The sequence below is a fragment of the Cydia pomonella genome, chromosome 13, assembly GCF_033807575.1.
Source record: "Cydia pomonella isolate Wapato2018A chromosome 13, ilCydPomo1, whole genome shotgun sequence".
Classification (NCBI taxonomy): Eukaryota; Metazoa; Arthropoda; class Insecta; order Lepidoptera; family Tortricidae; genus Cydia; species Cydia pomonella.
Window position 1 is genome coordinate 1,629,688 of NC_084715.1, and position 27,285 is coordinate 1,656,972.

The following is a 27,285-nucleotide window of genomic DNA, read 5'->3' on the forward strand; positions in this document are numbered from 1 at the left end:
TGTTTTCACCTTTAAGATATGGCATTTTTAGTCTCACGATCTTAAATTCCATGGCGACTGCTCTATCAAGAATTTTATAAGTATGTCCATTGTCCACGACCTTTTCTTGTCACATTTTGAGCAAGTATACTAGTTAACTAACATAAACTTTGCATAAACGTCGATAAAATATAACGTTATAAATATAGATCTCGTTGCCATAAGTATTAAATACCTAGACATAAGAAATATTGAGTGCCCTTACAGGGTGTCATGTACCTACCATCTTCAAACTGTAACACCTAATGTATAATGAGCATGACTGCAATACAATAAAGAATAAAAGAATAAAAGAACTATATATTATATACTAGTGGCTCTGTGAGCTATTGACGCGTTAAGTTTAGAAAATGTAAAAATGATAAATATCATTATCACAGTTAAACTCATAATAGTCATAAGCGCCATAGACATTATTGGCGCTTAAGTTCTTTATGAAATTCTACATAAAAAAGAAATCTAAAATTAGATCGACAAAAAAGTCTATTAAATCTTAAAATCTGGCCACAAAATTTCACGAGAATCGGTTGAGAGTTGCGACCTGTAGAGGATGCAAAATGCCCGAGTCAAAACGTAGATCTTCGCTAACGCTACGGTAAATAATAAATAAATAAAAACATATACAGAAAAGGTTGGCAACTTCTGAAAACGGTGAAGACGACGAAGACGGATATGACGATATTAGCCTCCAAACTTTTGACGGACTTCGACACTACTACATTTTGAGGTTAGTTTTTTTCCACCAGAAATATTTTCGTGAAATAACCAGTTTAAGGTTATTGTAATATAATATTCAGATAAATACATTAATAAAGAATAGACTTACCTGTATCGATCTTAAAAACACTTCAGTTTAATCACTTAAAAAATTTTTTAACGACAGCGTGTTGTACTCCCAATACGAGTTGCCAACCTGACTAAACTTGAAAGGCCGGTTTTTCTCTTCATGCTAGAGGTAGCGCCATCTGTGTAAATTTATAAGAACTAGCACTGTTTTATCATTACGTAAATTGTGTTGCCATCCTCGTAGCTGTACAGAATTTGCTGTAATTCTTGCTAGACGGCCTTCGCCGGCAGACGGTCTTCGCCGAGTTGACCTTACTCAAATTATTGTACAACGAAATGTCCAAAAATATGAAGACATCTCCCTCGTAAGACCCACGACAATAATAAAATTGTATTCGAATTTGTAAATTAATATTTATTTTCTTCATAATTATTCGTGAAATGTGTTATTATAACTCGTGTATCGGCCTCGCTTTCGGCTTAAAATTAACACTTGATAGTGAATTCTTTCCTGCCCTTAATACACAATGTACTATTTCTTCATAATTATTCGTGAAATGTGTTATTGTTACAACTCGTATATCGGCCTCGCTTTCGGCTTAAAATTAACACTTGATAGTGAATTCTTTGCAACCCTTAATACACAATGTACTATTTCTTCATAATTATTCGTGAAATGTGTTATTGTTACAACTCGTGTATAGGCCTCGCTTTCAGCTTCGGACTTAAAATTAACACTTGATCGTGAATTCTTTCCTGCCCTTAATACACAATGTACTATTTCTTCATAATTATTCGTGAAATGTGTTATTGTTACAACTCGTGTCTCGGCCTCGCTTTCAGCTTCGGACTTAAAATTAACACTTGATCGTGAATTCTTTCTTGCGGTGGCAGCATGGTTCCATTTGTATCACTTGTCACTATGCCCGTCACTTTCTCGCTTAAATACTTGTTAGAACGTGTCAGGCATGGTGATAAATGATAAACTACGTCCAAAAGAGAGGTATGGGCATTGTGAATGTCATCTCACTTTGTGTGGTAGGGCACAGCCAGTGAATGTCATTCTAGATCTAGAGCAGAGCCCAACTGGAGAAGTACCTCCACCTTACAGAAAACAGCAGCCAAATAACACTAGACCCTACTCATAGTGTTGTGTTCCTGCCGGTGAGTAAGGTTGCCAGAGCTCAATGAGGGGGGGCGGGTTTAGGGTCGGCAACGCGCATGTAACTCCTCTGGAGTTGCAGGCGTACATAGGCTACGGAGGCTGCTTACCATCAGGCGGGCCGTATGCTTGTTTGCCACCGACGTAGTATAAAAAAAAAAAAAGAGTCGACCATCTTAGCCCTACTGCCCTTAATACACAATGTACTATTAATCCATTTATAATGTCATATATATACAGGACCCTAATTTACGGAGTGAATATATAGGTAATTCTGAGCAACCTTTACTATGGGACCAACCCCGAAAACGCGAAAAAAAATGTTTACTCTCCCATAGGAAATGTCAAGGTCAGACAGACAAAATGTTGTATGAAACAGCCAATTTTTTTTCGGAATTTCAGGGTTGGTCCTATAATAAAAAAATCCTCAGTGTGACTTATATTACACACCCCGTATATTATTGCAGACGACTTAATAAACAAAATAGACATAATAGTTTACCTATTTCTTTTTTTTTGACGACCGGTTTGGCCTAGTGGGTAGTGACCCTGCCTACGAAGCTGATGGTCCCGGGTTCAAATCCTGGTAAGGGCATTTATTCGTGTGATGAGCATGGATATTTGTTCCTGAGTCATGGGTGTTTTCTATGTATTTAAGTATTTATAAATTATATTTATCGTTGTCTAAGTACCCTCAACACAAGCCTTTTTGAGCTTACTGTGGGACTTAGTCAATTTGTGTAATAATGTCGTATAATATTTATTTATTTATTATTTATTTATTTTTATTAAATATTGAGTAGGGATTCTAAGCTGGACCCGGGTACGTCCTTAAACTACGTCCACAAGAGAGGTATGGGCATTGTGAATGTCATCTCACTTTGTGTGGTAGGGCACAGCACAGCAGATGTCATTCCAGATCTAGAGCAGAGCCCAACTGGGGAAGTACCTCCACCTTACAGAAAATCGCGTACATAGGCTACGGATACTGCTTACCATCAAGCGGGCCGTATGCTTGTTTGCCACCGACGTAGTATAAAAAAAAAGTTGGCCAGGCCAGGCAGGCGAAAGTATGGAAAAATAAAATATAATTTATAAATAACAAAGTCAATTTATTTATTAACAATTCATACCTTACTTAAAATAAAATTACGGCTTTAACTCTACAACACCATGTAATACAGACAATTGTACCTACTGGACAAAAAAATGCCACTATTAGGGCCTGTTTCACAATATCTAAATAAAGTCCCGAATAAGCTACTTGCCACTTATCTAACGAATAAAGTCATCGTTGGCGTTTCACAATCTTCAAATTAGTTTTAACTAGTAGACTCATAGTGTTGTGTTCCTGCCGGTGAGTAAGGTTTCCAGAGCTCAACGAGGGGGGGGGGGGGTGGGGGGGGGGGGTGTAGGGTCGGCAACGCGCATATAACTCCTCTGGAGTTACTGTTACCGTAGATACTGCTTACCATCAGGCGGGCCGTATGCTTGTTTGCCACCGACGTAGTATTAAAAAAAAGACAAAGTTCTAAGTTTTGCAGGAAGTTTTATCGGCAGTTAATTTTTTTTATACTACGTCGGTGGCAAACACACATACGGCCCGCCTGATGGTAAGCAGTCTCCGTAGCCTATGTACACCTGCAACTCCAGAGGAGTTACACGCGCGTTGCCGACCCTAAGCTCGCCCCCCCCCTCGTTGAGATCTGGTAACCTTACTCACCGGCAGGAACACAACACTATGAGTAGGTATTTAAATTTATTTGTTAATTAGCTATCCAATTCTTTACTTGGACATTCTGAAACAGGCAATTAAACTTTTTACAGCATATCTAATCAAATTTACAAAATTAACTAGCTATTAGTTGTTTTTTTTCGAAACCATTTTGAAGAAGAACAATATTTATTAATTTGTTTATACAGGGTGAAATTTTAAACCACCAGCCACTCTGCGTAGTGACTTTATTTTGGGACCAATGCCGAAAACGCGAAAACAAAAACTGGCTGTCCCATAGAAATTAGCAGCATTACATTAGCCGGAATATATGATACCGTCAAAAACTTTTTTCGCGATTTCGGTATTGGTCTTTTAATAAAAGTTGTTCATTATGACCTATAAAGTCCTTACGCAGAGTATGGCTGGTGGTTAAAATTTCAGCCTGTATAGTATATTACCTATATTGATTTTAATTATGATAAATAGCTTGCAATTGATAATTAAAAAAACGGTATCAAAGGTGATACGTTTATTTTGTACATTTTCGTAATAAATAATTTTTAATTGCATTATACAGTACCCCTAGTGTAAATAAATTCTATTTCGAAACGTGACGTACGCATTTGCGTTTAGTCTCATTTTGTATTGGATTTAGAAAGAGCGCGCCAAGCGGGACGTTTTGGAAACTCAAAATCCTATAAAAAATGAGACTTAACGCAAACGCGTTCGTCACGTTTCGAAATCGAATTTATTTACACTAGGGGTACTGGTTAAGTGTTGAAACTGTCACTTCACAAAAACAGCTACCGACGATTTTCGATCCAACAAGCGGCAATCGAATATCTCGTATCTTCCACTCGTAACATTTAAAACGCAACCGTACGATTTATGAAATAAAGTTCAATTTTGTTCAATTCAAAATTAAAACCGCTAATTTACTATATTACGTGTCAATGTTCAAATTGGTTGACTCCGTTGAAAAACGTCACAAGTCTCAAACATTATCGTTCAACAATCAATTCTAAACCAGCAATCTTAAGGTCTATTTTGCAATGATTTAAGCGAAGTAGTAATTATTTTAAATGGAACAATTTTTATCGATCGAGTAATATTAGAGTCCTTACAAATAAATTCTGAACTCGATTTATTTGACAAGTATGTGCAGTCAAAGGTCTGCTTATAATGGTTATTACAGAGGCGTATTGGAAAGAAAGGAAAAGTTCTAGTTATGATTTGACCCTATTAAGGTAGAAGTACTAGTGCTCGACGCTGCACTAGTCACCGACATGGGCACTTTATTTCATGAAAATATAGGTTAAATTTGAACAACGAAGATTTTTCTGAATTCGAACTTAATCTTTGTCACTTTGACATAAAGTGCCCATGTCGAGTACTAGTGCCGCGTCGAGCACTAGTACTTTTACCTTACACATTATCTTTATGTTATAAAATATCACATGAACAGATATTCGGGTCAATCAATATACAAGTCAAAGAATTTCGTACCTCATACGATTGTCAATGTGACATATTACGAAATGTTACATATATTAATTTACTTCACCTTACATTGCTAAGACCGCCTGTTGTCTGCCTCTACATTTAATCGTTTATTTTTCTTGTATCTTTTTACTGAGGTGCGCCAATAAAGAGTATTCTATCTTCTACCTATCTATCTTCTATTGCTTTAGGCCTTTCTACAGTCGTAACGGAGCGGCCAAAGTGCTCACAAATATCTGAACCCGCACTCTAACGTCATGGCAATAGAGGCGTGTCGTATTCAGATATTTGTGAGCACCTTGGCCACTCCGATATATCTGATGGCGACTGTACAGTCACGTCTGAACATATCGATACGAAAAATATGCCAAAAATATGTATACACTACCTTAATATATGGGCAGTAAACCGTGTATACATATTTTTGGCACTTTTTTCGTATTGATATTTTCAGACGTGACCGTAAGCGGGCGAGACGGTATGGTCGTATTGTTATTTTATTTTTATCGTTTTTTGCTACATTAGTCCTATCAATAACCATTAGCGTGGTGAGTCCACAGCTCCAAGAACGCTTATAATAAGTGTGTCTAAGGTCTGAGTGGACGCTCGAAGCGGAGCGTTCGGCGGGGCGTGCAGCGTGGCGTCGGGCTCACAAGTGAAGTGAGCAGCGTGCACTAAGGCCGCTCCTATACGTTTGTATTTGTTTAAAATGCACGCCCCTCGCCGCTGCACGTACAACTCGAGCGTCCACTCAGGCCTTACACTAATAGTAAATTTGCTTTAATGTATTTAAATTCCTAGCGTGTACCAATAACGCGTGTGACAAGTCAATTTAATTGTGGTCATGAAAGATTGTACACAGAGACGTAACTTTCTATACATTAATGGGTCTTCCTAAGCGGGAAGAATAGCTTTGCGTTCCTAACCGAACGTACATACATTTTTGATGAAATGTTATGAACGTATAAAATGTGATTAAAACTTGGTCAAATTAAGCTGTTTGTTTTATAAAAAATATGTATTTTTTTTAAAGCGAAACCTATAAGTGTAGAATATATAATGTTGAAGCGATCGACATCAAAATCAAAGTGATTTGTTAAGATTTAGTTAGTGGGAACCGTTTTCTTCCAAAATGGAAATTTCACCAAAAATGTACGTACGTGTTAGGGTCACAAATCTAATAGGGAGCGTGCATGAACTGTAGGAGGCAGCACAGGAGCCGTCAGATTTTTGGCGCGAGGCGTAAATGTGATGACTGTGTATTGTTCCGATGTAGCCCACAAGATGGCAGAACCTACTAGGTATGCACAAGAAAACACGTGACGTGTACATGTACATGTTTATGGTTCCGATTCAGGCCACAAGATGGCAGACCCTCCAACGCGCACGGTCCCTATTCTTCCCTCTTAAGTTTTAATTAACATTTGATAACTAAGTATTATCTTTTCGTTCAACTAGTACTTACTATTATGCCACTAATTCAATGTCATTACATTAGTCATTAATTTAATTATATAAGTATATTCACATCATTAAATTACCTAGTCATACATTTCATCAGAGTGAATAATTTGTAATTATTTATGCCAAATAATGATATCATAGTTTAGATTGTTCTTATCTGAAGTTTCTATATTTGAATTAGTGAAAAGAGACATATGTTTATGATATATTATGTTTTACTTGTGGCACTTATAAAGTGTGAAATTGAACAGAAACCTTTACATAAAGTAGTGAATTGTCCATATTTGTCCGCATTTTAATAGTTTTTTACGATACAAGTGCAGAAAATAGGAAATTCGCAACGAGTGGTGATAAATTAAATCGACACCGAGTTGCGAATTACCTATTCGCACGTGTATCGTACAACTTTTTAGAGTACATAAGGCTCTTTAAAGTTCCGACATATGCACGGAAAGTGCTCATTCCCGCACCCGTGCGGGAAAGTAGCACCATATGTACTGTAAAGATAATTTAAATATAAACATCATAAGAATAATTAATCTTCATTACTAAAAAATTATCACAAAACAAGCATTCTATTTTGAAACCAGACCTGCTAGCATGAGTTGCGTTCACGCGCGCGACTCCATACATCTAGCGCGACTTCAAGTACCTATTGGGACCGTGCGAAGTGCATGGTGGGGGTAAGTAAAGCGATCCCAACGCGTAAGGTGGTAAAAATTTGAACTAACTGCGGATAGCGTCTTTAACATTTCGTACGATTATATGGCTCGAAATGAAACTTTGATTTACGATTACTCCTGAAATATTCATTTAAATTGTATGGTGTGTTTGGTTGTGGTGTATTTTAATTGTAATCTGTATGAAATGGTTAATATAACTAACGTATTTATTTTGATAATTGTTAATAATGTATCCATGTAAATAGCTTTGCAAATGCCACATATTACGTGATCTTTTTCTAGAAGTTAAGAATGGATATAGTAAGTTATCCTTAAAAGATAGACATTTCACATCGCGGACTTTTTTGTAGACCTATGAATGAGAAACAACCCCACCATACATTGTGTTGTTATAGCTCAAACGGATTAGGCAGCGGTTTTGATTAAAGCTCCTAGCCAGGGTGATTTTTTCCGACAACATCGTTATATTTCAAACAATTTACACAAAACCTTAACAAGTTATATACTTAAGCCTTCCTCAAGAATCACTCTATTGATAGATGAAAGTCGTATGAAAATCCGTTCAGTAGTTTTTAGTTTTGGAGTTGTTTTATAAGATGTAGTGAATTGACCCCTAGAATTGCGGACACTAGGTTGCGTGACAGTCGTGCACGCTCCCACTAGAACGCAACTCATGATAGAGGGTCAGATAACAATATCAATTAAAATAGATAAATAATACAGATAGATAAACTAAATTTTAGAAACAAATTTGACGATACAGGCCATGTTTTTATATCGTTATTAATTTATCAATGATATATTTAATAGCTATCGTTAAAATTGTATTTTACACTCCGGGGAAGTTTATAGAGTCAGACCAAAATAAGTTGGCAGTGATTTTGATAGCCCAGACGATGCAAGAGTTATTTTAAACGTTAAACTTCTATAACATTATAACTAACACTTGCACCATCTGGCCTATCGTTGCCAACTTAGTTTGGGTCGACCTATTAGGCTTTGAGAAACCTTGAACTGCTATAATTGATTTTAATCATACAATAAATTATTATGTTTTTAATTTATTATACTTAACTAGGTGTTGTTATACACTCAAACACTTGTTGGTAATACAAATATAGGTAGGTACATAAAGGTAATTCTTATAGCCATTAAGTGCTTTTAAGATAAAAAAAAATTACATTGAGTTCCGTTTCTGAAAACTCTAAAAAACCTCGACCAGACAACCTATTTCTTCTTCTTTTTATCATCAACTTTTGCCTGCAAGAACAGAGCAACAAACTTCTGCAATAATTCCGTAAATATCAAAGTACCAATAAACACTAAAAGTGTCCCAATCCAATGTCCAAGAGTAAACGGATTCTTAAAGTAAACGATTGAAAATAGAAGTGACACAAACTTTCTTAAAGTCACTGTTAAAGTCACAGTCAAAGACGCACATTCAGTCGTCAAAACATACACTGAACTTATACATAGACCTTGAGTAACTACATACAAAAGAAGCCATAACACTTGAACAGGCATTATAAAACCTAGGAAAGTCACTGGGGCAGTTTCTGTAGCCAATTTGACATGTCCTATTAAATTTGGAGCTGATGGTAGCCAGATAACTAACGGCAATAAGTGAGCATAGTACAGCGCTTCCCAAGGATGCTTTCCATATTTTGTGTATAAGGATTCTTGAAAAATACCCATTCGTGCTGATACAAATAGCGCAAAGGTTAATATGGCTATGCCTAGACACCACCAAAGCCAATCTATAAATTTCAATCTTGCTTCTTCTTCTGCATCTGAATGCGTTTCTCTGGGCGCTTTTACTTCACCACTCGATTGTATTGTGCATATCGCTATACCAGCGGAAATCATGAAGATAGCCAAGTATTTCAACGCTGGGTATTGCTTCTTCAAAATCCATACACCCATTGCCATGTTCGCCATTAGGGACCCCGCTCTAAAAATCATGTGTAAAGGCATAGATATGTTGAAATCGAACGCATAGTTATTCGCCACGCTGCTTGTCCAGAAAAATCCAACTAAAATCAGGTATTGCTTGAATGGTATATTCCTTTTCGCGGTACCGAATTTTCCAACGGTACAAAAACCGCAAATCGCGATAAATAAGAATTGTAGGAATGTCACCAAATTTCCAGCGCCTGGGTCTTCTTTCACAACCAATTCAAGAAAAACTACGTTGGAACAACATCCAACGAAGACCATACATATGGCCAAAGCCGCCTTGATGTTCATTTTGAATCTGAAAAAAAAAAGAAAAAATACAAAAAGTTATTCCGATACCGGGAATCGAACCCGAGCCTCCTGGGTGAGAGCCAGGTATCCTAGCCACTAGACCATATCGGATGATAACAGACTGACCAAATTTTGTTTCTTTTACAGCACAATCTATTAACTGACCTACATAAAAGTTCATTCGATAATCAATTAATCGCACACCTCATATAAAAGCCTTTTATTTCAAGTAGCACCTTAGAAAACTACGAAGAGAATCATTACTTAAATGGATGCACACATACAAATAATGACAATATACAGCCAAGGAAACTAAAGGCATCTCCATTTTGAACCTTCAACGCATTCAAATACAGTCGAAAGTAACACATTATTTGCTTTCCTTGACTAACCAAGATCGTTAGGTTATCCTCCAAATATGTGTTAAAATACGCGTGACACTCAATTTAATGCCTAATTATAATAAAAACCAATTAAATACTTACATTTTATGTTCAATTCCAGCGCAAATTAGCTTTAATAAACACTCAATTCACATTAAAAACGTCATGATGACAGTCAACACGTTAGACTACTTTGGAGGCTTGCGCTTGTGTGTGTGATAACACAATCGCTGTGCATTTGTGACCGTGGCCTCGAATATGTACGCATGCGCGGTGGCGCTCCGTCGGTAAAGCAGATGCCATGTATGTTTACAAAATGAGCGTATAGATGGCGGTGTAATTAAATTTAAAGTAAACACTGGGCAAAGACCTTGGCGCTTACTGGCATTATTATTTACTGTTACCGTTATAATTACTATTCATAATTCCACATATTATCTTATCATACCTAAACCAGGCCTCTCGTATAAGCTTTTCATCATTACATGCTTAATTGATTAGGTATTTAATAGCTAAGAAAATCTGCTGATAAATATGCCGATTGATAGGTATTTCATATAATTATTTATTATATTTTATTATATTTTAGTCAGAAAGGCACGAAGATAATTTATAGATAATACAGATGGGTCATTTAAAACAATAAGCACATTGTAAACTGTTGTGTCATAAAAAACAATAAAGATTCCTACGAATAATAAAACATGTACTAAATATTACAAATTAAGAAGAACGGAGTTTTATAAGTGAAAAGCAATCAAATAAGTTCGTTGGTAAATATACAATTATTAGGTACTCAATTAGCATTTAAAAACATAGTTTTTGTGTATTAATTATTATTTTTATTTTGAAATATATTATTAAAAAGCTAGGTAGGTAATTGTTAAAACGAAATTATTATGCTTTTAGATACATCGTTACCAATTTAAACAAAAAGGGTATCAAAAGAACGACAAAGAATTGAGCCTAATGCAAATAAATCTGCTATCTTAGACGAAGAAGGTCATAACTCCATATAAATATTAAAGAACTTAAGTCTATCTTTACATCAAGCTGAAATATTCTTCCAGGCTTAGTCCACGATAATGCTGCGTGTGGTCAAAAATGGAACTAATGCATCTCTTTAGTGAGTTTCTTTAAACGGTAAGCCGTCAGCTCCATATTGGACTGCAAAAGTTAAGTTTGCTTACCGATGTTAGAACGAAAGATTGTTAAGCTTAGGGCCAAAGTAATATTGTACTTGTTATGGTAATAAAATCGCCTATAAATAATATTTTAGTGCTCTCGTGCGATTGGTTAATAATAAAAGGGCGTAATGGGACTATTGTGATTCGGATAATGTACCTACCTAAGTCGCAAATTATGATTAGTGATTACCTTTATAATTGGAATGCACGATATGTAAGAAGTAATAAAATAAATAGGTACCTAGTAGGATTGTTTATTACACAGATAAGAACATATAGACTACATAATAGTACCTACTTTTAGTAAACATCCCTATAATGGGACAGGCACCAGTAATGGGATATATGGTATAGACAAATCCTGTAAAATAAGTATTTATCATCTGTTTTTATACACTGGCAACATTTTACTATAAACAAGAGCCATATAGCGGCTTACGTTTGATACTTCATTGATTTTTATTTGTTTTAAAATTAATGGTGAGCAAAAAAGTATAGTTTTTATTTGGTAGTAATACTGAAACTAATTGCAGTATCTTTCATTAAAAAAGCGCCGTAATTTTGAAACGTAATAAATATAAGAGCCTCGGTAGAGAGTACCATTTTGTACCTTTTGGCGTTGAAACTCTAGGTCCATGGGGTCCCAGCGCGCACAAGTTTTTTGGAGAAATCGCGAAACGTCTGGTTGACGTAACTGGTGACCGAAGAGCTGGCGGCTTCCTCGCACAACGTATCAGTATTGCGATACAACGAGGAAATGCCGCCAGCATCCTTGGTACAATGCCTCAAGGGCCTATTTTAGATATAAGCTAGTTATAGCAATGTCGCTCCAGCGATACCTAGGGCGTCCGATAGGACGTCCTCCTGCTAGGCGACCCAGGTACGCTCTTTTTACGTTCCGATCTTCGTCCATTCTCTCAAGGTGGCCTAACCAACGGAGTCTGTGGGCTTTACTTTCTCCCATGATGTTAGGTTCAGCCACTAGGTCTTCAATCTCACGGTTCTTAAGGACTGTCCAACTTCCATCCGGTCTTCGTTTGGGGCCCAATATTTTACGGAGGATTTTCCTCTCGGCAACTAGCAGCATGTTTTCTTCCGGGCACAGGACCGAGAAAAGTGGCGCTGTCTTGTGTCGGAGGCCAAGTCTCATTTTGGGTCGCTGAGCCAACGGAGTAAGTAAGTAAGTTATAGCAATCATCTGTATATATCTTTCATTAAATACATTGAAAACATAAAGGATGAATAGGACATTCAACTTTTAACCCATATAGTAGTAGAAATTTTACAGGTTCCGAAAAAATACCAAAGAACTCCAAATTTTCCTTGCCGTTAACATATACCCCTTTATTGTTATTTTATAATTGTTTTTTTAGCATGTTTCCACAAAGTCTGCGTTGGGGATAAGGTACTTATTAATAATTAGATTAAATACGTCTAACTAGTTTATTGGTGAAGTTTATAATAAATACTCGTAAATTTAGTAAAATATTAATATTCCACATTAACACTTGCAACCGCAGATCATCATGATTTATATTTTGTGTGGACATTTATTAACATTATTATACAATTTTATAGACAAGTAAATAAAAAAAATTATGTAAGTAAGACAATTAACTAAACTACTAATAAAACTAAAAATCTAAATCGTGGCAAGGTACCGCGGATGCTGGCAGCATTTATTGGTTAATTTTAAAACATAATAACTAACTCCAGTACCTATTATATTTTTATTATTGTATTTAATTTGTTATTAGTGGATAATTCCGGGACTCTACAACGGAATATGAGTAATATTTAAAGCTAATATATTTATTTATTATATATTATATATTTATATTGGGCTAGCGTGGGGACTATAGCCCGAGCCCTCTCGCACATGAGAGGAGGCCTGTGCCCAGCAGTCGGACGTATATAGGCTGAATTATTATTTTTATTTTATTATTATATTTATTTATATATAAACAAAGATATAAAATGAAAATCTTAAAATCTACTTACAAAAATCTTAACCTAAATTTAAAACTAACAAACACAAAAACTATTACCGAAATTCGCCTCCAGATGCAAAGGAGCCCAACACGCTCGCCGCGTTGCCACGTTGAACCGCGATGGACAACCTTTGCATAAAGAACGACCCGGAGCGAGGGTCATGACCACTCTCAAACGTCTGCCCACTGCCCACATCCCCAATAAATGTTTTGACCTCAGAACACCAGCAGCCAGCGGCAACTAGCTAACTAGTTGGGTAAAAGAGTTGTTATTAAACACACGACACACGCAATCTGATTAAGTACATATTGGTATGTAGGTAAGATACACTTTTATATATAAGTATAGGTGATTTAAGAGGATATAATAAAGAGTTTCAAAATAGTTCCATTGGATATCATACTCATACGTATCTCCATTCTTTACAGCAATATCAATTATTACGATTCTTTTTTTTTGGATTACCAACAGATAATACATCTTACATGCTCTTAAATCTATATGACAATCAGGACTGATGCTTATCTAATTATAGGTAACCACATCTTATATAAGTGTCTTCTACCAGTGAACATCTTACGGTTAAATTAATTAGTACCAGTACATTACATTAACTAATGCTACAACTAGGAGGATGGTAAATAGTTGATAACAATTATTAACTACTTATATACAAATATTTTATATAAATATTTTATTAAGTATTTTAAGGCATCTGTGATTCTTTACCCCGTCTTATACTCGACTTCCCTTTAAACGGGCACCTCCAATCATTTACCTATAAACTGTGACCTAAAAATCACAACTCAAACTTAATTCATTTCAAAATCTTCCGTCATTCGCCTTGACAACGTCTAAGAGCGTTTTCACATTGCCTGATCCGATATCAGATGTCGGATGGAAGTAAAATGTAAGAGATAATGTATTTCTATTTATTTATTCATTTTTTAATCACCACTGCTAAAAAATGATACATAATGCAAAAAAAGCGGACTTGACGCCATAGTATAGTAGTAATTTTATTTTGACATGTAAATTGACTTTTAAATGAGTATGAGTATGAGTGTGAGCATATGGCACTCTCCTGCAGATGTGTCTCATGGCCACCTCCAGACATCCGATATTTTCAGCCACGTCGGAGCCCCCCGTCAGCTCTCGGACCGATAATATTTGTTTGTGTGCGTATGTAGGAATAACGTTTATTGTAGTGTGCGTGACCGCTAAAGACAGCCCCCCGCGTGACCAGACGGATGTAGGATGATAGGATCCTACTTCCGATATCGGATCTGACAATGTGAAAACGCTCTAAGGTTCATTTTCTCGTGCACGCTCGCGCGGTTACATCCGTGAGACTAATTCAATTATTCTGGCTCAGCGCGCCCGACTAACGACCTTATTGCCGGGGCGTTATTAAATTCTATTATCCTATGATGAAATTCGTTTGGTCAGACAGTGTTCAATGTTTTGATAAGCTTGTAATAAATGAGAACGGTGCTTAAGCACCTTGTTGTAGGGAATTTTTTGATTGTGTATTTGAAAGGGAACATTAAATATAAGTAGGGATTTGAGACATTAAGGTGACGCATCATTAAACAACATAATCTAAAAAAGCGGCCAAGTGCGAGTCGGACTCGTCCATGAAGGGTTCCGTACCATTTATGACGTATAAAAAAAACTACATACTAGATCTCGTTCAAACCAATTTTTGGTGGAAGTTTGCATGGTAATGTATATCATATATTTTTTTAGGTTTATCTTTCTCTTATTTTAGAAGTTACAGGGGGGGGACACATTTTACCACATTGGAAGTGTCTCTCGCGCAAACTATTCAGTTTAGAAAAAAAATATATTAGACACCTCAATAAACCCCCCTAAAAACACTGAAATAAACAGTTTTTTTTCTTTTTATCGAAAAATTACAACTACAGTGCTGAAATGTGTCTTTAGACTAATCAACATGGAAAAATTAAAGGCTTGAATCGGTCTCATTTGCGGCGAAAAATGTTTGATTAAAAAGAGGCATATTTCATACAATATTCTCTGCTATAAAAAACCAAGCAATCATATAACGGCAACTATACAAATTAAGTCGATGCCATGAATAACCAAGTTTTTTTTTAAGATTACAATTTTAAATGTTACCCAAACAAAACTAAACATTTGACAGCGTAAAGAAAAGAAAACTTGCATTATTACATTTATTACCTAAAGAAAAGCACGTTTTAAAGTATTAATGGAACAAGTAAATATATCTATGTTAGAGAGCTTGTCATTTTCGTTAAATAGTTTGTCGTTAAATTTACCAAACAATACTTTCATGAGTCGTTAAAAAAAAGTCGTTAAATTTACCAAACAATACTTTCATGAGTTAGTATAATTGCTGAGATAATTCAAGATATTTCACGACAAAATTTACAATTTATTTTGTCTTAACACAGTAAATGCTTTTCCATAATTATATAACTGAGAAAACATCGCTTTGCCGATATTCGAGCCTTTTATTTATAATTTAGGCTAAGGAGTGGAATTCACTTCCTGCAAATCTATTCCCAGTCCACTATAACTTGGACCTTTTTAAATCGAGAGTGAATAGACATCTTTTAGGTAAGCATGTTCCATCCTAGACTACATCGGCACTTTCCATCAGGTGAGATTGTGGTCAAATGCTTACCTTTCCGGAATAAAAAAAAAAAAAAAAATAATTCGCTAGTGATACAGCCGAGGTATATGATGAGTAAAGTTTTAAACAGAATTGGCTACTTGACAGTTTTTTGTAAATAATGTCAAACGATCTTGATTTTCCTGAGGATCAAATGTCTATATAGGACTCATGGCATTTAAGCAACACAAAGATCAGAAATGAGAGTTAAAGTCTGACGCTCGCACTCGACGATTGAAACGCCTCTAACAAAATGATAATCTGATGTGACGTCACATCATATAAGTCTGTCCTAAATGTAGGGAAGAACAAGGAAATTGCCATTTTGACCCTGAAATATTGTGTTTATGTGTATAATTGTTGTATAATTTCTTTTTCAATAAAATAAATGGAATCGTATGGTACCATTTTTTAAATCTATTCTTGAAAAACAAAAAAAAATATTTTTTGTAGACTTTGGAGCCTTGTATTTTTTTTTAAACTCAATATATTTTTTTGAATTCCACTTTTGTATAATGGATGGCTCATTCTCTATCCATTTAACAAAATTTTGTTAAAATATTCAACATGTGTCAAGTACCCAATTATATTTTCATGTTTTAAAAACCCGCGCGATAGTCATTTCTTCCGTCGCAAACAATTGCGTGGCGTGCCATTATCGTTTGTTTCCTTCTAATTTCTTGGTTTTACGCTTATCCACGTATCTACTCTTCTTCCGCGCGTTGTCCCGGCATTTGCCACGGCTCATGGGAGCCTGGGGTCCGCTTGACAACTAATCCCAAGATTTGGCGTAGGCACTAGTTTTTACGAAAGCGACTGCCATCAGACCTTCCAACCCAGAGGATAAACTAGGCCTTGTTGGGATTAGTCCGGTTTCCTCACGATGTTTTCCTTCACCGAAAAGCGACTGGTAAATATCAAATGATATTTCGTACATAAGTTCCGAAAAACTCATTGGTACGAGCCGGGGTTTGAACCTGCGACCTCCGGATTGCAAGTCGCACGCTCTTACCGCTAGGCCACCAGCGCTTATTTATCCACGTATCTACTAATAAATGTATATAATCCAAGGATCAAGGTTCAAGGAACAGTCTTATGTGCAAAGACACCCTATACACATATCTACTTGTTAAAGCGCGAATCAGCGCGGGCTGCGCGGGTCAAAGTGGACCTAAGTTCACAAAAACCCAAACTCAAGAATTTCCTTCCATTTACTTCCTTGTCCTAGCCGTTCCTACTACAAAGAAAGAAAAGAATAATGGAAAAACGCTTGCCTTTTTTCCTTGACGGAAAGCAAGAAAAATATTTGGACACATCGACAAGCCTTAACTTATCGGACTTCAATTCATTCTAAACCTTGACACAGAGACATTAGGAACGTTTTAGAATGATTCAAAATTGGATCCTTTATAGTATCCAGTTTTAATAATAATGCAACCCGGATTAGGTTGATTTATGGATGTTTTCAGTTGCGTCAAACGTGTTGACATAAAAGAACCTTCTTTTGAATTTGGAACTAGGAAGTTTATGGAAGCGTTTACAGAGTTTGATTGATGTTGTGGTCTGTGCGTTCACGAAGTTTGTTATGTGGCCCAGTTTTGAGTTTTGGCGCGTGTTTTGGACAAAACTTTGGGTAAGTATTTTAATTTACGCGTCCTCATAAGACGTGATGAGCTATTATGGTTGGTTCGCTCACGTCTTTTGTTTTGGCTTGGATTCTGTTCACGTTGAGCGCTCCACGCAGCGTCACATTGTTTTTATTCCTCAGGCTCTGAAAGTGGGTCATTGTTGTTCTATGAAGTGTGCAGAAAGTGATACGTTTCTGCACTAGGGCATTTTTCTTTCTAAGTAGGGTCATAATTTTTTTTTACGATAACAAATTATAATTTGATTTTAAATGGATTTGTTATACAATTTCCATTTTGATATTAAACTCCCTATTCTATAAATAACGATGCTTTTCCCTGAATTTTAATTAAATGTATACTCGTAAAGGTATACGTGTGCAGCCGAGAAAAAGTTATTAGTAAAATAAAAAGACAACTAGTCCTTTTTGGATCAAAATTCTTTTGGTTGTTTCGTTTCTGACCACTCTGTCACGTCAAAAGTAGTGGTAACTTTTTTCCACTAAAATTAAATCTAAATAACTATGCACTAAATTATAGTGTCGTTTACATATTATTGTACCATAGAGAAATAAGAAGTAATAGAGTGCTCACTCCATACATCAGTTTTGGTACCAACGATTTTCCGCTAATATTATAACCAGAGTAACCGAGTAACTCTATTTTCAACTCCTACGCGTACTCTGGTTATAATATTAGCGGAAAATCGTTGAGCATTAGACTTTTTGTTTGCCGCGATATCTATTGTCGAGTAGCAGTACTGAGAGTTCCGCTACTCGATGCTAGATGTAGACTGCGCAAATAATAAGCATTTTGGTACCAAAACTGATCTATGGAGTGAGGACTCTATTACTTCTTATTTCTCTATGATTGATATTATAACCAAAAGTAAACTAACTTTTGAGGTTAGAAAAAATCAAAAAACGGGGTAGGTATAGACAATATTTGCAAGAGCAGACTCCAACCAACCAAAACCTTGTTAGGTCAAAATTAGCTTAATAGAAAAATAAAGTAATTATTTTCAGTACCTATACCTAAGTTTAAAATAAAATTAATTTGAAACGTATTAATTAAAAGAGCCTCGGTAGAGAGTACCATTTTGTACCATTTGGCGTTGAAACTCTAGGTCCATGGGGTTTTTTGGAGAAATCGCGAAACGTCTGGTTGACGTCACTGGTGACTGAAGAGCTGGCGGCTTCCTTGCACAACGTATCAGTATTGCGATACAAGGAGGAAATGCCGCCAGCATCCTTGGTACAGTGCCTCACGGGCCTATTTTAGATATAAGCTAGTTATAGTAATCCTCTGAATATATCCATTATGTATTGTTATTGTAAGTAAATCATTTTTATATAAAATAGCCAAGGAATCTGACAATAGATAAAAATAGGATTGAAATTTTACAGTATAACTAAACGCCGAAAACATTCAAGTTTTCGACTATAATCAGGAATTATGGCTTAGCTAAGTTCGGGTAACAACTACCCCGGTTTTAATGGAATACTTGACCGACTTTAGAACCTGACAGGGTGAGAATAATATCCTCTTCAGTAAATGTAAAATGTCGCAGTTGCGATTTTATCTAAAACTTTAACCTACTCGTAAACGCAGTTTGGGAGAGGTTTTTCGCTTCCTTGCGCGTTGGTGAAAGAAAATAAGTATGTTGACCGCAAAACAAAACCATTTTGAATACAAAAAATATGACAATCCAAATCGACCTAGCCCTAAAGTTAACTCAATTAAATAAAGCTTGTGTTTTGGGTGCTAGACTACTCTATATTTGGCGCGATGGCCAAATAATAATGCGCCATCGACCCTGAGCGTTAGGAGGAGCTTGCTGGAAGGAGGTCTTCTTGGCGTTCTACCATCCATAACGGTGTCAAAACATTTGAAGATAACCGCCTCACTAGCCTAGACATAAAACGCCAGTTACGGAAAGAGAGACCTAAGCCCTCCTATGTGTACACGTTCAACGCAGCTGGCCAACTTTATTGTCATGCGTGCAATAGAGTATTTAAGAGCAATTTCGGCCTGGCCAGCCACATTAGGGCTCATGCTAGACAACGTCCATATGTTTATTTAGGGTCACCGTCATCGAAAACGATGAGGAGGACTATACTCTATATTTTAAATACATAGTTATAGATAATTACATTAATAATAACATGGAAAACATACATAAGCAACTCAGGAACAATTTTTTCTTCGTAACCAATGTACGCCTGCAAATTCGGAGGAGTTACATGCACGTTGCCGACCGTGCATGTAAACACCGCACCCTCGCGAAGCTCTGGCAACCTTACTCACCGACAGGAACACAACACTATGAGTAGGGTCTAGCGCTATTTAGCTGCGGTTTTCTGTAAGGTACAGGTACTTCCCCAGTTGGGCTTGGCTCTAGATCTGGAATGACATCCGATGTGCTGTGCCCTACCACACAAAGCGAGATGGTATTCACAATGCCCATTCCTCTCTTTTGGACGTAGTTTAAGGACATACCCGTATTTGATATGGTGTAGATTTTATATTGATAATTGGGGAATATTTGCGAGCAATGTTTGCTTACGATGATTGGTGCAGATAAATACCATAACTGCAACCTGTGACCATCACTACCCTCGTGTAAATTACTCGTAAACTGGCAAACAATCACAAAACGCCTCATTACGTGCTCGCAATAAACACGTACGGCAATATTCATAATGGCTCATTTACAAAGTACAGCTACTCGTGCAAATTAGAAATTAATACTAATGAATGTTTAGATATTTATTGCTGGTTGGAAAAGCGAATAGTTAAGTAGGTATAAACAGAGCAAAAAGTAATCATTTTTTGGCTTAAATTTCATTTTTGGCACCTACAAGCTTTTATCGCTGACTTTTCTTCCCACATGCAACTAATACTCATCGATACAATTCTAAAACATACAGACACAATTAGGTTTCGTTATTTCATCACAGAGTTCATATGGCCTCCTGTCTCCATCATCAGATCAGCTAGATGGTACCTAATATTGCAGTGTCACCCGACTTAGATATGTATGCATATTCAGCTGTGCAGTCAGGTTAGAATCCTGATAAGGGTTTTTATTTGTGCGTTTATCATATCATTGACATAAATGTACTGCGTACTAGACACGCTATCGGGAACAAATTGTGTCCGCCATTTACGGCGTTTGACGTCTGTCACTAAGCTTAAGAATAATAGCTAGTCAGAGGCGAAACTGTTATGACAACTGTTCATTTTCTACCTAAATACGTACTGTAAAAAATCTAGATACAATTTAAATTATTTCCATTACAGTGTAATAATGTTTGTTTCTTTTGTGAGACTGTGGATATTAAAATTTATAAAAATAGTCTTAAAACCTTTTGTGTTTGACTCTCGTACTCGTAGCAATTTTGATTAAATCGCGCTTATTAATTAAATTGTTAAGTAATGATGCGATGTAATTTTTAAACCAAAGGCTTCCGAGGGCGAAAAATTTATCCACCTAGATTTTATTGTTGTAAAGACTCGGTAGCTTAGTTGGTAACGCTGGTATCCCAAACAGACAGTGAACTGAACTTTATTAAAAAAAAAATTTACATGAATTTCATGATTAAAATAAATGAAAAAAAAAACAACTGGTTGCACTCCGGGAGTGCCAGCAGAAGTAAAAACTTGAATATTAACGTTGTGCATTTTTGATATTCTGGAATGATTAGGGAATAATTTCGCACGAATTGCTTTAATTATCAGTGTAAAAGTAATATCATTTAAGTGGTAAAATACAACACTTCCTCTCCTACGCCGCGTCGGCGGCTTCAATGACGTTGTAACAGATTTTCGATCAGGTCACGTGTCCGTCTTACGAATTTTCAATCTGACGAATCTGTCGGTCACGTGACCTGTCGCGAGTTTAAAAAAATTTCCTCATCCCAAAAAGTGCACAGCGCCGCTAAAGAAGTTTTCACTTCAAAAAAAATGTTCTTCATCTTGGTAAGAAATGCCACAAAACGCCGTGGTCGAAATCTAATCATCCAACTATCACGTTTGAGACTACCATATCGACCCATTAGGATGGCCCACTGCGTATACACGAGGTGCGCGATGTTCTCTAACTGAGAACAAATTTATTGGTTCGTGTGGTACAAGTTAGAGGCACTTTGGGTATATAATCTGGTTGAATTTAGCTTTCGAACTCTCCTCTTCAAATGCTGGATAGAGTATTTTTCGTGTGATATTATTTAAACAGAACTGCCCATGCTTTATCTTAAAAATGTGGGTGACAGTTTCAAACTAAAACTGATCTCATGAACATTTTCAGAAAAATAAAGAGAGTAGTGTTTGTAAGCATCACTCTAGATGAATTCTCCTACTACGATTAGAAAGCCCCTTAAAATAAAATAAAATCTTAAAATCAGTTTCCTAATACTATACTCAAAATCAATGAGAAAGTTACAACGTATCAATTTGCAAGAAAATTTATATAAAAAGTGACGCTTATTTGCTCTCTGATGCAATGGATAGGAGTGTCCCATTCAAAGTATTCAAACAGATAGCATTTCTACCGAATGACCAACTGCGAAGATACGGCGAAATAGAGATGCACAAAGATTTTATTCGAATTTGGGATGTTTGCAGTAGGCTCCGTCGTGTCGCAACCCAATAATAGCTATTTTTTATCCAGCAGATACATCTACAAACGAATACTTACTACAAAATTTTAAATTAAATTAAATTCACCGCATGGGCATGGGCAAGTTTTGAATTTGTAACCTTTAAAGCGGTATTTTTTTCATTCTTCCTTTAAAGAAAAAATCGGCGAAGTGCGAGTCGGACTCGCTCAGGAAGGGTTCCGTACCATTATCTATAAAAACGGTCACCCATCCAAGTACTGTCCCCGCCCGACGTTGCTTAACTTCGGTGTTGGATGAGAACCTCGAGATTGGAAATAACTATTTATTTTATTCTATTTTTAGTATTTGTTGTTATAGCGGCATCAGAAATACATAATCTGTAGAAATTTCAACTGGCTAACTATCACAGTTCATGAGATACAGCCTGGTGACGGACGGACGGACGGACGGATGGACGGACAGCGAAGTCTCAGTAATAGGGTCCCGTTTGACCCTTTGGGTACGGAACCCTAAAAAAAAAACATATACTTCTTATGATATCCGCTGGTCGCTTGCAACATAACCGCAACGAAGTCCGCTTAAGTAATGCAATAACGTGCATTCCTAACTTCACACAATTGTTCTGCGACAATAATACTCCAATGTGGTCAGCCAGCTTTGCCAAGTTGTATGTGTATTTAAAATTGTATATGGGGGTTTAAAAAAACTGTTGGTTTACCATTTACTTTACACTGATTTAAAATTTCACTATTTTCACACAATAATTTACTTTAAAGGGACTTAATTGCGTGTACTTAAGTTTGAAATTGCCTCTGACGTTTCAAGGACGCCATTTTATTGGCATTGTTACAATACAGAGATTAAAACTAAACAGATCCCTGTAAACCTGAATTTACAGTTTGCCTCCGGGTAAGAGTCTCTAATAGAGACTCTCTATATACATATATAAATTTTAAATACGTTTATTACAATTATTTAATCTTAACAGTTAAGCGACACTTGCATGTGTGCAATTTTCACTCAAATGTTTGCAGCTTTTGAACTTTTTCTTCTTTGCCTTAATGCCGAATATTCTCGGGTAGACTATTAATGAAACATGGAAGTATTTCCCCTAGGGTTCTTTCACCAAAATAGTCGCTAACCCGGGAGACTTCAAATTTCCTAGCATTTACTGTCCTTGATTTGCTTATGTTCTATTGATATTTGATCTCAGAGATATCTGCGGATGGTTGGAAAAACTAGTTCTTTTTCAACGTCGTTGATTGCTGTCTTCCCTTCGAGTTGTAAATAAATTCTTATAAATCCGCTGGTCTCTTGCAACATGGGCGCATCTATGTAAGACCGCTGAAGTAATGCAATAACGTGCATTCCTAACTTCACACAATGGCTGCGACAATGCCGTATGCGGCATTCGCCAAATTGTACGTGTTTAGATGTGACTGAATTGTATGATATATGATTAAGTCCTGTCAATTCTATATGACGTATTTTAGCTATAGCTATGCCCATACGTTTGACTTTTTTAGATTTTTTGATTATTGTTAAAGTTAGGAGCAAAAAACCAGATTTCAAATCATTTTTTTTTTTCGATTTTTAAATTGTTATAAGAGGCAGGATCTTATAATAATAAAAAAATCTAACGTAAGAGCATAGCTGTGGTTGATATACAACAAATTGAGTCAAAACGTTTTTAATAATGTTAATATCCAGAGAGGAAAATGAGGACTACGTTTGTATGAAAAGGCGATTTCGCACGGGTCCTCCACTTTCGTCTTAATGTAACAGACCAGCATATAAGTACTATATCTAATATATTAGGAGTAAATAAACTAGTTAGATAATAGTCAGCTTTCTTCACTTCGATTGATCAACAAATTCTTCTTAAACCCGCTAGTCGCTTGCAACTTGCACGTTTAAGACCGCTCAAGTAATGCAATAACGTGCATTCCTAACTCCACCCAATTGCTGCGACAATCCGGGTGCGGTCGGCATTCGCCAAATTGTACGTGTTTAGATGTATGGCCCAACGGGTCCATAAAAGTCCATTGTAAATGTGGACGAAAACTTTTTTTTAACATGTTGTTCACGCCTTTAACCTTTTGACCGCCAAAGATGTCATATGACGCGCGCGGCTACAGCCCTGGCTACGCCATTGTGATAATTTCATACATTTATAAAATTAATTTAAGTTTATTTAAATATCTCATACACACAACTAGAACGCACCTCTTATATATTTTATATATGGCAACATCCTTTTCCTATACCCCCACCCTCACCTTAAACTGCCAGTGCAGAATAAAATCCCATCGCGCGCGCGCCCAAAAACTCGCACTCGTCTAGTCAAAACTCAAAATATATGTGAAAAAAAATACTCCAAGAAGATCAGTGACATCACTTTTAACGCTGTGCATTGTGAACAATCAAATTTTCGTGTTTGTGGTGAAATACGAACTCAAAATTGGAGTCAGCGGGATATGAGCTATTCGAAGGTGAGTCCCTGCCTCTCCAAGCCCAATATCAACCTTCATGCGTACCGACAAGGTTCATGATTACGCGCCGCGTACGATAGGCGTGGCGTTCAAAAGGTTAAATAAATTTTGCAAGGTATACAAAGGGATGGGTGACGATCGGGCAGTCAAAAGGGCTTACTTGGGTCGACCAACTGGACGCCGTCCTGTTGGTCATCCTAAATATCGTTGGGCGGATAGAGTGGAGGCAGATCTCCGTGAGCTCGGCGTCGGCGAAAGCTGGCGCGAGTCCGCTCTGGACCGAACCAAAGTGGCGTGCTCTTGTGTTGGAAGCCAAGACTCATTTTGGGTCATCGCGCCAGCCAAGTAAGTAAGTAAGCTGTGCAACTTTTGCTATGAGGCCAACCCCGAAACATCAGCCAGCCAAAATGTATGAGAAAGTCATTATTTTTTCGCGAGATCGAGGTTGGTCCCATGGTAGAAGTTGCTCAGTATGACCTATACAACATTTACCTACCCCACTTTCAGTGAGACTCATTTTGGGTCATCGCGCCAGCCAAGTAAGAAAACATTCAATTTATAATTATTATACATTTACTCAAATAACCTACTCCTGTACACTGGACTCGATTTTGTTGATTTAATGATTACGGTTTATTTACCAAAGATTTAAGAAATGATAGGCCCTTTCACATAATACCGAGCTAACAAGCGCACAAACAAACATGTGCACAAACGCAATTTTCACACCAACCAATTGGCACACTTTGTAGTGTTCGTAAGGACCGTCTTTACGAAGTAATATAATTATAAATCAATGAGAGAAACACGTGTGAAGATTTCGAACCGTGTTAAAACCTCCCTCATGAAGCATAGCCCTCACACTAAAGATTGCATAATAGCTGAGATCTCAAGAAGCTGACAATAGCGAGGCCTTGGCCATGCTAACCTTCAAACGAAACACGAAGTTTTTTTGCTAAAACCACTGTCTTAAAATGAGAATATGAAGTAGGTTTTAGTTTTTTTTTACTTGAGAAACAATTGGTATAGGGAGGCCGATGCGTTTTTCACAATTTGTTATAATTAAATAAATAAATAATAAATATTATAGTACATTATTACACAAATTGACTAAGTCCCACAGTAAGCTCAATAAGGCTTGTGTTGAGGGTACTTAGACAACGATATATATAATATATAAATACTTAAATACACAGAAAACACCCATGACTCAGGAACAAATATCCATGCTCATCACACGAATAAATGCCCTTACCAGGATTTGAACCCGGGAGGGACCATCAGCTTCATAGGCAGGGTCACTACCCACTAGGCCAAACCGGTCGTCAAATTTATGATTTCTATGTTATGATACGACCTAGAGCCTAATTCAAACTCGCCTGATATCTGGGGCCCATTTCTCGAACGCTATTAGACTAATATTATTAGTCCACAGACTGTCTAGTCGTATGGGTTTCCATGGCAACACACTAATAAAGCCTAAATACCGTTCGAGAAATGGGCCCCAGATATCTAAATTATATATATTATTTGGTTATTCATAATTTATTTCGCTTGCACTTGTCAGGACATTTATTGAGCGTACGAGGCGCACGGGCGAACGATATCATGTAGATATCGTTTTGATGACATAATATACAATACAATAAGAATAACAATACCGTCCGAGAAATAGGCCCTGTTGAATTCTAAATATTATAAGTGTGTTGCCATGGTAACTCATACGACTTGACATTTCGTGGACTAATAATATTAGTCTAATACCGTTCGAGAAATGGGCCCATAGTAATTATATTTCGTGAAGACCAATCAGTGTGAGGCGCAAACGCTGACCCAAGGTCGTATCCAAATAAGATAAAATATCAATAAATCAAGAAATGAAATTGTTGCATGCGGTTCCATGAGGAAAAGAGGCGGTATTGAAAAAAATTACATCGATATCATATTCGGCCTCTATTTTGCCATACCTATACCGGTACCAAGCTATTTCGGTACAAATCCTAGATATCTAGAAATCTATATACACTATTGCCGTGACGTATTTAAATGTAGGTCACAACTGACGTGGCTGCAATACCGATTTAACAAACTTGTTTCAAACGTAACTTAAAAATTAAAATAGTCTTTTAGTATACGAGTATATGTTACTTTTTACATTTATTGTATATAAAAATGGACCTTGTATATCCCAAAAGAGTACCTATGTCAAAATTATATTTTTGAGGGATTCATTTACCAAGATACTCGTATTATGTAAAATAAACTGAAAAATATTTTATTACTCATGGCTTGTTACACCATTGAAGAATTTTTTGAGAAAATTAAAACACTCAATGAACTAGGTATATCATTGACCTACTCACATAGATAACTGCCTATTGCATAATAATTGTACCTATTCGTCATTGAACCATTATTTTAATGAATTATTTAAATTATTTTTAGTTTTTTTTTTTTGTACCTAGGTTAAGAAAAAATGACCTGTAAAATGTTGAGTTTTACCAATAAATTTCTGATTCTGATATGGCAGGTAAAGTTATGTGGGTGGAGATTCTGACTACACAATGAGGGTTATTCTCTTTAGTTAAGAGCGTGCAAGCAGTACTTAGCGCCACCCCACATTAGCGTCTCCCAGGAGTCGGCGTCTAGTCAACTCTATAGCTGCTGCTCGAAGCAATGTTGGCGCAACTGCGCAGCGACGCTATATTTTATAGCGCTCACTGGACG

General features: G+C 36.6%; 2 protein-coding genes and 1 non-coding gene across 4 annotated transcripts in view; all 3 read right to left on the reverse strand.

Annotated features, from left to right (window-relative positions):
- Positions 1 to 27,285, reverse strand: part of LOC133523955 (calmodulin-binding transcription activator 2) — a 314,418-nt gene that overhangs the window by 191,686 nt on the left and 95,447 nt on the right. The window lies entirely within an intron of this gene.
- LOC133523953 (UDP-xylose and UDP-N-acetylglucosamine transporter) lies at positions 2,156 to 10,331 on the reverse strand. Of its 2 annotated transcripts, XM_061859678.1 has the most exons (3): positions 10,084 to 10,331; positions 8,571 to 9,605; positions 2,156 to 2,172 (listed from the first exon to the last, which is right to left on the reverse strand). In XM_061859678.1, exon 2 carries the CDS (start codon positions 9,596 to 9,598, stop codon positions 8,579 to 8,581), a length of 1,020 nt encoding a protein of 339 aa, XP_061715662.1. In that variant the 5' UTR covers positions 9,599 to 9,605; positions 10,084 to 10,331; the 3' UTR covers positions 2,156 to 2,172; positions 8,571 to 8,578. The 2 variants fall into 2 exon arrangements, with proteins under 2 accessions (XP_061715662.1, XP_061715661.1); XM_061859677.1 differs by lacking the exon at positions 2,156 to 2,172 and having other exon boundaries at positions 4,216 to 9,605; positions 10,084 to 10,330.
- Trnae-cuc (transfer RNA glutamic acid (anticodon CUC)) lies at positions 9,638 to 9,709 on the reverse strand. Its single transcript has one exon. It is a non-coding gene; the product is annotated as a tRNA-Glu (tRNA).